General features: G+C 35.4%; 1 protein-coding gene across 2 annotated transcripts; it reads left to right on the top strand.

The window, feature by feature from the left end:
• Window positions 1-9,073: 9,073 nt before the first annotated feature.
• On the top strand, window positions 9,074-12,031 carry LOC133858711 (vacuolar iron transporter 1). Of its 2 annotated transcripts, XM_062294180.1 has the most exons (5): window positions 9,074-9,151; window positions 9,246-9,531; window positions 9,999-10,084; window positions 10,217-10,331; window positions 11,577-12,031. In XM_062294180.1, the coding sequence occupies exons 2-5, from the start codon at window positions 9,287-9,289 to the stop codon at window positions 11,872-11,874; spliced, it is 744 nt and encodes a 247-aa protein (XP_062150164.1). In that variant the 5' UTR covers window positions 9,074-9,151; window positions 9,246-9,286; the 3' UTR covers window positions 11,875-12,031. The 2 variants fall into 2 exon arrangements, with proteins under 2 accessions (XP_062150164.1, XP_062150163.1); XM_062294179.1 differs by lacking the exon at window positions 9,074-9,151 and having other exon boundaries at window positions 9,161-9,531.
• The last annotated feature ends 1,415 nt before the right edge of the window (window positions 12,032-13,446 follow it).

The raw sequence follows: 13,446 nt of genomic DNA, 5'->3' as shown, positions 1-13,446 counted from the left end.
ACAATAGGAAACTAGAGAAGAGTCTACAAGTGGCCCAAAAGAGAGGAACAAAAATTCTCCAAGTACCAAATCTTGCTGATCCATTGAAATCAAGTAACCGAGAGAAAACCGTATAAAAAGCTGGATTTGAACTACTTCGGCTTCTAGCTTCTGAAGCCGTGAAACCATAGACTGAAAAGTTTCAGTCACTTGAGTCTTCTTGCCCGAAACTGATCATCCGCAGAAATAAATCCTCTAGACAAGTGGCTGCAAGATGATAATGAAGATTCACCACTAAATCTCTAGCTGGTGCAGATCTAGAGGAAGAAGTTACGAAAGACTCTGTTGAGCAGGGGGAATGAACTCATCTAAAAATTTGAGATCTCTAGAACATATGATTTCAACACTGGTCTGTTTTCCAAAGAGCCCTATATCTGACACTATGCTGGAAGTTGCTGGACAACATATTCCTGAAATTTAAACAGAAATCTATCCAAAAATAACACTACAAGGAAATATTAAATCCTGTTAGTTTCAAAAAGAATGTGGTATTATGATGGCTATCAATTAGATGCATAAAGAAATAAAAAAATAGATATAGCAATCCAAAAGACACAGATTAGTAATATCCATCCAGCATAAAGACAGAAACAGATATTCATGCACAATCTCTCAAATCATAATCAATTAAAGATTCCAATATTCTAAAAAAAACCAAAGCTTAATAGAATACGGAAAGTCAAAGGAAATACCTGGAAATGAGAAAAGATGTGCAGAGAATACCAAAATCTCGGGATTAGTCTGAGAGAAAACACACAACACAACAAGATAGAATAGGCAAAAAGTAGTGTGTGCTTGGCAGAGAAAGCAAAAAGCTCGCGTCCAGTCGTGGTACTAACTCGTCCGAACGGCATACTGTTAAATAAGAGATCGACAAAGCCGAGGGCGTCCGGACGCAAGAACATGTCTGTCCGGACGCTTCACACTAGAAGCTGAAAAGCAGAGGGAAATATGCAGAAAAAATTTCCTAACTTTAGCTTGAGAACATGCATGTATAAATAACTGATAAAACAGTCAAATAGCATTTCAAAAATATACCAAGATATAATTGAGAGTTAAGAGTCAATAAGCACAAAAATTTCCTGCAGATAGAAATTTTTCAATAGTAAGCTTAACTCATGCAATGCGTGTGTGTGTGAAAGCTTTCTCAATAATGTATGAAGTTCACTGATATGACTTAAAGCAACCAGATTTTCTAAATAAGAGAGAAAATCAATGTTAGATCAGTCAAAAGTCAAACCTTATTATGCTTGGGCCTAGTTACCTTCATCTGATACACTCCCCCTAAGCTGCAACACTTTTCTTTTACTATGTCCTTTAGTGACCGTCTATTTCCGCAATGATGTGGTCACTGACTGTTTCTTTAGGGACAAGATGAAGAACAGATTTGGCACAAAAGCAGTGGATCTTTTTATTTATCCATATTTTTTTTTTTAGTTTTGAATGCTTTTTATCACTTGGTGCTGCAACCTAGAAAGAATGCCAGAATTTATGGGTTCTAGGTTCAATTAACGAGTTGGTCAATTTGACCATCTTAGCAAAAAAATCTCTCTCATTTAAAATTTTCAGAAGCTAAAAGTCAGAGAGAAAAGAAAAATGTACCTTAGGGAGCTTTGGATAGTGCATAATTTTTCATCGCATGAGAAAATCAACTATCTAATATTAAAATGCACATGAAAACTTAGCAGATATCAGACATAAACTCTCAATCATATATAAACATACTCAATTAATCTACAATGAATTGAGATATCAGGTAAAAACACATTCAATATCTGAAAAGCAACTCTAAAAAAATTAAAAATTCTGCATCTTCTCCCCTAATTTTTTTTTTATTTATTTATTTTTGTTGAAAAATAAAAGACGAAAACAACAAATACATGCTTAAAAGGAAAAGAACGTATGTCTAGACAAAGCATCTAGGTAAGAGCAACCCTGTCCTCAGGGAGAGAGGTTTGACTCTACCAAGACAGAAAAGCAGTGACATGCTTTCTCTGTCATCCCTAGAATGTACCTGCAGGAAATTCTCAAAGCAACCAAGAGAAAATCTAGGGATAGAAAAGGTGGTTCCTTAAACAGAATGCAAGACAAAAATAGGATATATAAGATATGACAATCAATGCAATGCAAACATACCTGGTATGCACTAGGATTTAGGAACCAAAATCCTAGGCATGGTGAGACCTCACCTACTAGGTGAGTCCACTCCCCTCAAGGGTGAATGGTTTCATCATTCCTTACCCATACCTTCTCTACCTGTGAGGCAGGGGTGTGAGTCATGTCCAAATTGATTAGTCAGACTAGGACACTCTTCATCATGTTGACAAGCCCTTTATTGGTCTGATTCAACCAAGAGAAAATCTAGGGATAGAAAAGGTGGTTCCTCAAACAGAATGCAAGGCAAAAATAGGATATATAAGATATGACAATCAATGCAATGCAAACATACCTGGTATGCACTAGGATTTAGGAACCAAAATCCTAGGCATGGTGAGACCTCACCTACTAGGTGAGTCCACTCCCCCTCAAGGGTGAATGGTTTCATCATTCCTTATCCATACCTTCTCTACCTGTGAGGCAGGGGTGTGAGTCATGTCCAAATTGATTAGTCTGACTAGGACACTCTTCATCATGTTGACAAGCCCTTTATTGGTCTGATTCTTCTTGGGCTTGTAAGGTTTCATTCTGAAGCATTCGGCCTTGGTGTGGCCATACTTACCACATTGACGGCAAGAGGGAGAACCCCTTTGAGGATAATGCCGTTGTTGCCGAAAAGCATGATGAGGCTTAGAAGGTTTAGAGCTAGACTTATCTGTCTTTTGCTTTATTTTCTTGATCCGAGGCTACTGATGTCGGATCCGAGGACAGTGTGGCCTGATGTGTCCAGAGACACCACAATGAAAGCAGGTAGGCTGACTTCGTTTGCTGAAATGCTTCTTGAAGGGCTATTCAAATTTAAGATTAGCATTTTCACAAATAACAAAGTCCTTACCTCTTTGAGATATATGCCTCCTATGGGGTGGAACATATTTATCTGAAGAGGTTTTCTCAATAAAGCCCTTTTTGGAATCCTCTTGCTTCTTCCAAAGTTTGTGGGATTTTAACAGATAACACTTTGGTCTAATATGACTAACCTTCCCACAATGATGACAAATAGGAACAAACTTACCTTGTGTTCCCGAATCCTTGGAGTTAGGCTTCACACAGTTATTTAAGCAAGAGTTATCTAAACAAGCTGTATCTTCTATCACTGGCTTAATGTCAATAGAATCTAATTCAAAATCAGACGTATGTGAAGTAGAAGTACTTAAGTCTTTAACAATTAAATCAGGCTTGTTAGAAATATTTGTATGAATACAAAGCATGCTTTTCAAATTATTACTAGAGAATTTTTTCAAGAGATCCTCTGATTCTTTTAATTTATTCTCTAGTTCATTAACAGTATCAAAAAGCATGGTATTTTCAGATTTCAAAGAGTCAATCAAAACATGTGATTCAGATAATTGTAAAATCAAAAACTCTTTTTCTTGCTTAATCTTCTTGAGTTCTTTATTGGATTTCTTAAAGAGTTTACCTATCAAAAGGGTATCTTTAGAGAAATCACAAAAATCATCTTCAGAGAACTCAGAAAGATTTATGTTAGAAGAAGTCATGGATCACACTCAAGAAATAAATCTAAAACACAAGTGTAACCTGCTCTGATACCAATTGAAAATAATTTATTGACTTCTAATTTAAACTAAGAGTGTGTGTTTGTGTGCAAACAAATATCTTAAATGCGGAATTTAAATGAGACAAGATATTTGTTACGAAGTGGAAACTCTATGAAGAGAAAAAACCACTCTGGGGCAGCCAAACCCAGGAAATTCACTATCCAAAAACAAAGCTAGTTACAAGACACTCGTACTCACATAACCCTATACAGTAGTCATACATTTAACTCTGATGTGTAGCCCAACACGAACGATTCCCAACCAGATCTTCCACCTGAAGGGGTTTTTGATGGATTCCTTTACCCTAGGGCCGACCCTTAAGATAGACTTCACACAAACAACGAGCACACACCGGCAACGACTTGAGAGCATAAAGAATTCAAAAGATCTTGAAATATCTAATTTTCTGGAAGACGGAAAATTCGATCGATCGATTATAAAGTCGATCGATGGCATTTCGCTCGATCGCAGTCGGGCTTGTCCTGGTTCGATCGATCGCATTTCGCAAGATCGATTTTTCTTCGACTGATGAACTTCGATCGATCGAATTTTATTTCGATCGATCTAATTTTATTTTGATCGATCTCATTTAAAGTCAATCGATCTAATTGCCTTAGCCAATTCTTCAACTCGCAGGAACAATCTCGAACTCTGGAAATGACTAAAATACCTTTGATGTATTTCCAAGTCTAATTCAAGTGTTTTGAATTAGATTTCAATTAAGACCTGAAAATAAGACAAAACACAAAAACTACAACAACATCTTATATATACAACAAGAACTAGGTCTAACAAATGCAAATTAAGGGGTCTTGAATCGAATAATTCAAGACTTATTACTTGCGGATCTTCGATTCTCCCTAAACACCCTCTCAAAGCACTATGGAATTCACCACCGAATTCTGTACAAAACACAGACCTAAAGTCCCCTATTTATAGGCTTCAAGAGACCTTGAAAACTGCTAAAAATCGGACTCTTTCTATCGACTGTCTGGATGGAAGTTTGCCCCGTCCGGACGGGTTTCTGCGATATCCTTCAGAAACAGCGCATATCTTATCCTTATCAGGTGTGCGTCCAGACGGCTTGACCGAGCGTCCGAACTGTCTTCACTGAAATCCTTTCCGCGTTCGAACGAAATTCTGGAGTTATCTGAATTACTGTATATCGTCCGGACGTGTTGCTGAGTCGTCCGGACGGCTTGCAGATAATGAACATCGTCCGAACGTGATGCCGAGTCATCCGGACAGAATACTGAAACTTCCCAATCAGTGTCGATTTCTGAGAGCAGACTTCTTGTAGAATACTGATTGATCGAGTGTTCGGACGGTGTGGCTCTGACGTTCGGACGTCGTCAATGTTTATCTGTAGGACACTGCGGGGTGTTCGTACGCCTTCAAAGGCCCGTCCAAACGATTGCACAGGAATCGGTTCAATTGACTTGATTTTTGCACATGACTCTTCATGGATACCTTTTAGAAGCTTGTGAACAGTAGATGTCTGAATATATGAAGATTCTAATTTGAAAACTAACTATTCTGTTAAAAAGCAACCATTACAAAAAGTGTTTTTGTTTTAACCAGAATGTAGCCAATAAAAATACTAACAATTTTCATTAGTGCAACACAAACAATCAACAAAATAGTTAGCCATGACAAGAACAAAGCATACATAAAAAATTTCTCTCTAACCCTATAGTAGTCATTTTCCTTCTCTAGACACTTGATGATTTCCATTTGTTTATCATCACCCTTCTGTGATTGCCTAACCCTTTCCATGCAACTGACATTTTCATTCTCCAAATCTTTAATCCTTGCTACCAAAGTACCATTTGCATCCTCCACTTCGTTAAGTTTCTTGATAATCTCATTTAAGACTTCTACACCCCTTGCACAAGTTGGCTTGTCTAGCCATTTGAAAAATTTGCATGCAGTTTTTTTCTGTATGTTGAAGTATAGCATTCAGTCAGTTGAAACTCACTCAAACTATCTATAATTATAACAAAATGCTTACTCTTGAGTTATAAGTGGAGCAACCCCAAAAATCTTCTTCTAGGATTTTCCGTAGTCTACAAGGTCTTCAATAGTGCAGGTAAATCACAGAAACATAAATAGGATATGTCAACACGGCTCACCGAGGACGATCCGGATGATGACTTCAAGGAATGAAGAACACAAAACACATAACAAACAAAAAATTGTCTACATCTTCAAACGAAGCATTTTTTTTAAAACCAAAAAAAGTTAAGAAAAAATTAAAAAAATTACAAATTTTAGAAATTTTTTGGGCCTAAGAATTAACCTTCTCTACACCACAGGAAACTTCCTATCCTTTGGAATCTCGTGTGCGACAAGAAGCCATCTCCAGAGATGGTTATGTTTGAGCTAGACAAGTCATCCAACTTCTGTTCACTTCCGAGAGACTTAATGGAGGAAATCGGCACGTCTGCAATTCCAAAAACACTGGCCGGCTTCGTCTGATCATGTTTGGGAGAGAGTCCGGGAGAGAAATCGAGAGAGAGTCGAGAGGGAGTCGGCCGATTTTGTGGATTCGATGGGAGAGAGTTTGGGAGGAAGTTTAGGGATTAGGGTTCTTCCGTCCTTTTCTCTTCGACAATTTCTTTTTGAAATGAACGATGATTTCAATTTTTAGTTTAAAATATTTGAGTTTCAGTTTTTCAGTTTCTTAAATTGCAGAAAATATTTTCCCCCTAAAATAAACAAATGACGTGGGTGTGTGATATGAAGGTGTTTGGGTGATTTGAAAATTAAGTGAATGCTGACGTGTCTAACTGGACAGGTGTCGCGTTCCTAGTAGTGCTAAGTAGCAGTGACGTGGCAGGCCATTAGCTTTTTGTCGGAGAAGTAAACCAAGATATTAATTAGATCATTTCCAAAAACTGAGGTATCATCTGTAATACAAATTGAAACTTAAAGACTAAAAAATAAAGTTTTCAAAACTCAGAGACTAAATGTGTATTTAACCCAAAATTTTAAACCGGTCTAAGAACAATGGCCTGAATTGAGTGAACTAAACGGGCTTAACAAGACCTCCAAACCAGACAACCATAGGCCAAATTGACAAGCTCATATAATAATAATAATAATAATAATAATAATAATAGTAAAAATAAAAAGATTGGAACCCAACTTTGATAGCCATAGGCCCACGGGTTAGACGGACGGTGTAAGTTTTGCAACACCCCAAATTTTAATCTTTGATTAAATAAGTTTTAATTTTTACATTAAGACCAGATTACCATATTTTATGGACAAAAGTAATAATTTTGGCAGTATTTTTAAAACAAATATGTAAATATTTATAGAATTAAATTTTGGTGGTTGTAATTTAGTTTATAGGCTTTGATATTATTACTAAAGAACTTATCTTAAATTTTAATTTTGAAAAGACTTCATATACCCCTCTCAAACCACCACACATGGACAATGTATCCCAAACTACTAAAAATACCCTTAATAAAATAAAAACTAAAATTCCAAAAAAAAAAAAAAAAAAAGGCCAAAAAACCAGTAGTGGCTCAATTCCGGTTTTTTTTTTTTTTTTTTTTTTCGATTTTATTGGGGTATTTTCGTGTTATTTTTAGTCTTTTTTCTTTTTTTCTTTTTTTCTTTTTTTTTTTTTTGGTTGGAAAAAAAAAAACTTAACAAATGATGCAAAGGGTCACGGTTTGATAGCTCGTGGAGTTTAAGTGTAAATTTTGAAGGTAAAAATGTTAAAGTGGTAATGCTTTGGAGGATAAAGTGTATTTTTCTCAAAGTTTTAAATTCGTCTCCTCCTGCATGTGCTTATGTTTTATATATTTCAACCGCAAATGATAGAATAATATATATAAAAAAAAAAAAAAATTTCCTGCAGCCGATTTTAAAATAGCTTCCTCAATTTTTAAGTGTGCTAATATGACTCATCAAACTACCAAAGTGTGTCAAAAATGTCACTTTTTAATTATATTCCTATAATACTCTTATTCTCTTAAAAACTAAAATAAAATAAAAAAACTATTTTTTAAACAAAATAGAACTAAATTAAAAAATATATTTTAATATAAAACTAAAAAGTAACAAAAATTAATTAAAAAAAGGAAATTTTTTTTTTTTTTTTTACGGAATTGACTACAATGACTAAATTATTATTTTTGGCCTATCCTAAAGACCTTTGAATTATTTTTTATTCCATAGTGAGCGATTTGTAATTTCTGCCAACCAAATGGATTGATTTTTTTTTTAAAAGTTGTTTAGTTTTTTTACTTCATTTTTTTTCTTTAGTTTTTAAGAGAATAAGAGTATTATAGGAGTCTAATAAAAAAATAGTCTATTTGACACACTTTGATAATTTGATGGATCACTTTAATACATTTAAAATTTCGAAGGCCTGTTTTAAAATTGGCTATTATTTCATGAGACTTTTTTATATTTTTTCCGTAATATATTTAAAGTTTAGAGTGTAAAAGTAGTGTGACAGATGTTAGTTTAAATTAGACATTATTATTCCGGCGTTTCATTATCGGTGCAAATTAAGGGGCTAAATGACAAATAAAATAATATTTTACTAATAAAAAGAGAAAATGACACAAAGCCAAAATTATTGGCTTTGTTTGTTATTGTGTTTTTAATGTTATTTTCTCATTTTTTATTTAAAAGAAGTGTTTCAAATGTGAGGTGAAAACAATTGTTAGTTAATGTATTTATTTTAGTCTTGTGCTTCTTTTATTTGGACGTAAAATATTTTTCGTCGTAAAATATTTTGAAATAAATTATTTTTCAAAAAAAGAAATAATAATTTTTGGTGTTTGGCTCGTACGAAAAAATTACCAATTGCGAAAAATCACTGGTGACGAGATTTTGGCGATGGTGGCTAAAATCCGACAGCACAAGTCAAATTCCGTCATTGGCCGGCCGAATTTCGGCCAATTTCGCCGAAATTGGCTGGAATCTAGCTATTCTTGCTAAATTCTAATCAATTTCAACGAAATTTGGCTACCGTTGCCAGATTCCAACAACAATTGCTAGAATCCAGCATGTGATACATACCAACAAACAACTTAATATAGGAAAGAGTGAAGAGTTTCTATCTGAAAAAATGTATCCAAATGTTTTCGATAAAATCCAAAAATATTGAACTATTTCACCCAAAAAAAAAAAAAAAAGGTTAAAAAAAAAAAAAAAAAAGGTTAAAAAATTTGATGAGCAATTTGTAACAAACGACAAGTCACAATTACCATACCACCCCCAACACAACAGAAGAGCCCAACTCCAATTTAAAATTAATATATTGTTTTGTCTTTTTCCTTCTTAAAAGGAAGAAAGAAATATTCAACAGTACTGAACTGTTTTAGTCTGTTACCACATCAAATAGGACAAATAAAGACGAACAGCTTTCCGGTGTAAGGAATCTTTAACGTGTTTGTTGAATTTATACACATACAGACGATATCATTAATATAACGCTCCCAATATTCTCGTCTGTTGTTGTTTTAGTTGTTACCCTCTCTGAAGCTCAAATCACTGCTAATTCTTCAATGGCCGCCAGCGAAGAAAGAAGAACCCTGGAGCCCGAGAAGCAAAGGCTGCTCAACCAACACAAAGAGAAGCACTTCACTGCCGGGGAGATCGTTCGTGACATCATCATCGGCGTTTCCGACGGACTCACCGTGCCCTTCGCTCTTGCCGCTGGCTTGTCCGGCGCCAATGCCACGTCCTCCATCGTCCTCACTGCCGGCATCGCCGAAGTCGCCGCCGGCGCTATCTCCATGGGACTTGGAGGGTGAGATATATATATATATATATATAATCTTCGAGTCAGTATTTTATATGATTGTTTTCATTTCTCCCTGCTTGGTTACTGAGAAAAATGTAGGAAAACGAAAGAAATTGTAATTTAAGAGCCAAATGCTTTTCAGTCTTGACGCTTTACAACTTGAATAAACAAGAAAGACGAAATAAGAAAATAAGATCAAATCTATACCATAAAGTTCTAATAATCGGATCTTGATCAAACGAAATTCGATTCACGCGTAATTTAATTGTCAGATTAATTGAAAATTACTCCTTCCTTTTTTTTCCAACATAAAATTCGTGTATATTCATTTAAGAGTTCGAATCTTTATCTTTGAAAAAAAAAGAAAAAAAAAGGTTCGAATCTGAAAAAAAAAGTATACGATTCATTTAAATTAAAAATTTCATATGTGATTATATAACATTAATTTCTACTGGTTATGGGGATTTGGGCAGATATCTTGCGGCAAAAAGCGAAGCTGATCACTACGTGAGGGAACTGAGGAGAGAGGAAGAAGAAATCGTTGCGGTTCCTGATACAGGTCCCAACTTTTTCATTTCTTTTACAAATTTTCGTCTATTATAATTCCGGTATCCCCCGTATATATTAATGTAAACGTGAAAGCAAAATTGCTTAATTGATGCGTGATGGGAGTATTAATTATAAATTGTAGAGGCGGCGGAGGTGGCGGAGATACTGGCACAGTATGGGATAGAGCCCCATGAATATGGCCCCGTTGTGAACGCTCTCAGGAAGAAGCCCCAGGCATGGGTTGATTTCATGATGAAGTAAGTTCCTTCTTTTTTTTTTCTTTTTTTTTGGAGGGGGGGGGGGGGGGGGGGGGGGGGGGTGGTTCAATTACTGAATTCTGAAGAAAATTGAAATGTAGATTCAAGAATATCCCAACATTTTATTTGCTATACTTGTTATATCGTATATCTAAAATTGTTTCATGTTTATATACTATATTAGTTGGTATGAACTATGAAGCTGGATCGAAAAGAACAGTTCACACCGTGATGACCGAATGAAAGAAAAGCAACTTTTGCTTCTGTAATATTTGCTAAAAAGGTTGGTTTTACTTTTTGAAATGTGGACAAGGCCATGTGGTCCGGGCTCCCAGGCCAGGTCATGCCTAAAAGCAAGTGGGGAAATAATGATGTGAAGTTGAGTTGAGCCCTTTCTTCATTTGGAGTAGAGAGGATCCAAATTCTTTGATTATGACATCTTCTTTTCCTTTCCCTTCCTTTGTTGCAGTAGTAGTAGGAGATATTTTATAGGTAGTTCTTTTCTCTGAATACAAGAAAAATGTCAAAAAATAAATTATCTACAGTAAATTATCTACTAGTTTTTTAGATATTGAGAATGCTAGAGCATTAGAAAGCACCGTAACATTCTCGATGATTATTATAATCATAAACTTAATTCTCTCCCCTCTCACATCTCTTCTCCTTATAATAATGAAATGAAATGAAAAAATAAAGTAGAAGTAAAAGAAATAATATTTTAATGGTTTAGGAAAAAATTAAGAAAAGTTATTGTGGAGTATTTTTAGATAGGAAAGCAAGTAGTTTTGTTCTCTAAATTTAAGAAAAATTGTTGGTTGTCTGCTGCTAATGCTCTTAGGGCATTAAACAAAGTTGATGCATATATTTATCCATTTACCTTTCATATTTGGTCTTATTTTAGTAATCAGTTACTAAAGGTTACCTTATAAGTAAAGTATAAGTGGATGGTGAAGACAATCTGATATGATTTGAACCAAACAAAGAAAACAAACAAGTGTTGTACGGATCTAATAGCTAATTTTTACTGTCAGATTATCAAGTTATATGGTAGTCATATAACAGCCTACTAAATAGAATTACTCTTTTGACTTACTCTCTCACAATTGTCACACTTTTCTACATAGATCCCTTTCTCTGCATTGAGTTTTTCGTTAAGACTTTTTTCTGATTATCCAGTAAATATGTCTTCTCTTAAACATAATGACAACAAAATAAATAACAAGGAAAACCGTTTGACTGATGCAGGTTTGAACTTGGATTAGAGAAGCCTGATCCAAAAAGAGCACTGCAGAGTGCATTAACAATCGCCATTGCTTACATCTTGGGTGGGTTGGTACCCCTGATTCCTTATATGTTCATTCCAAGAGCTAGAGATGCTATGGTTGCTTCTGCTGTGCTGACCTTATTGGCATTGCTAATCTTCGGCTATGCCAAGGGTTACTTCACAGATAATAAGCCCATCACCAGTGCCTTGCAAACTGCTCTCATTGGAGCCATTGCCTCTGCAGCCGCTTTTGGCATGGCTAAAGCTGTCCATCCATAACCTTCAATTCTTCCATTACATAATGAAGTTTCTTCTTCTTTTTGAGAGTGTTTGGCTTGTATATATGCATCCCTTTGATTCCCTTCTACTGTTTCAAAACTTGGACTTTTCTTAATTTGTTTCTATCCTTCTAATAATTTGATCTTAGTTGCTGCAATCACTTCGACAGCCCTGACACGTTCTTAAATTTTAGAATATTGGTTTTGCTTACTTACCAAGGCTCGTAAATGGGAGATAAAGTTGGAATGTTCAGCTCTCATTCCTTCCTCTTTCCCCACTCCCTTTCTTTTCACCTCTCGGAGTAGCTGATGGGAGCTAAAGGATTTAAGCATGGACTCTAACATCTCTCAAAATGATGTTGTTTACGTCTAAGAGTTTGTTTGTGATTGTATTAGGAAGCTTAAAACGCACTTTTAGTGCTTAAAAAACACTTTTAGACTTTTAGTGCTTAAAAAGTTGTGCCAAACTAAAAGTTTGTTTGTTTAATAAAAATCTCCATAAGTATTTTTTTTTTCTTCTTTTTTTTTTTTACTTTAAAAGCTCTATTTTCCGATGCAATTCCAAACAAGCTCTAAACGGACTTCAATCTTCACTTTGCTATATGAATCGTTATAATGTGAGAGTTTGGCTCAGAGATAGAACGACCATGGTTTTTCTTCCACCAAGATAGAGCCACTTAAGTGGACAAAATAGTGGATTCGGATTCCCCATTATTCTGTGCCCAAAGAAGAGAAGGCAGGGATAAAAATAAGAATTGTGATAAGGACTCTTTGCTCAAGCAAGAGAGCCCTTGCCCGCGCAAAGGGTCCCATAGGTTGAGTCTCAGCTCGGGCAAGGATCTCCTATCTGGACAGAGGAGTACCTCTCACTTACACTGCCCAAAGAGAAACGGGCAGAGATAAGAGGAAGAACCATATTAAACTTGCACAATCATAAAAGACAACCAATCTTTTATTTATTTATTTATTTATATTTTTTTGTTATTATGGCTAGGGGTGGTCCTTCAGTCGGCCCAAACTGACCGGCCTGATGATTCCAATCCAACAATGTTTGGTCCAGTTTTTCCCTTCCCATATTAGCCGCCAATCATGTAGGAGAGGAGTAAAATGGTAATCCATGTTTTTCTAAAGGCACATTACAAAGCCAAGCATTACATGCCTGGTTTTGGTGCATGTCATTTATGCCTAACTCTTGATGAGTAACACTTTTGCGTAACTCCATTTCTTCCTCCACCCTCTCCATGGAAGTACGGCTATATATGTGCCCCTATTCTATGGGTTAAGGCACGTAGAAAATTGTTTGAGATATAAAAATTTCTTACAAATTGTTAAGGGTTTATATGCGGATGTGGTTATTTGTAAAATTCGCAACCGCATCCATAAAACACGGATGTCACGTTTATCTGCATCATATTTTTAGTAACCGGATCCGCACAGTTATTGTCCGCATATTAGGTTATGGATCTTTTGAGCCTATTATTGATTTCCATTACTTTTGTTTTTTTGCCTAAGTGTTACACGAGAAAACAACACAATCAACCAAACCAATGTTAAGCATAACTTATATATAATC

This window comes from Alnus glutinosa, chromosome 1, assembly GCF_958979055.1.
Source record: "Alnus glutinosa chromosome 1, dhAlnGlut1.1, whole genome shotgun sequence".
In the NCBI taxonomy this organism is placed as follows: domain Eukaryota; kingdom Viridiplantae; phylum Streptophyta; class Magnoliopsida; order Fagales; family Betulaceae; genus Alnus; species Alnus glutinosa.
This window is presented reverse-complemented; position numbering and strand designations above follow the sequence as displayed.

What these genes read in the sequence shown, in the direction of transcription:
- LOC133858711 (XM_062294180.1), top strand. Translation starts at nt 9,287, where the DNA reads ATGGCCGCCAGCGAAGAAAGAAGAACCCTGGAGCCCGAGAAGCAAAGG. An exon ending in CGTTGCGGTTCCTGATACAG is followed by an intron (nt 10,085 to 10,216) that starts GTCCCAACTTTT and finishes TATAAATTGTAG; the next exon opens with AGGCGGCGGAGGTGGCGGAG. An exon ending in TGGGTTGATTTCATGATGAA is followed by an intron (nt 10,332 to 11,576) that starts GTAAGTTCCTTC and finishes TGACTGATGCAG; the next exon opens with GTTTGAACTTGGATTAGAGA.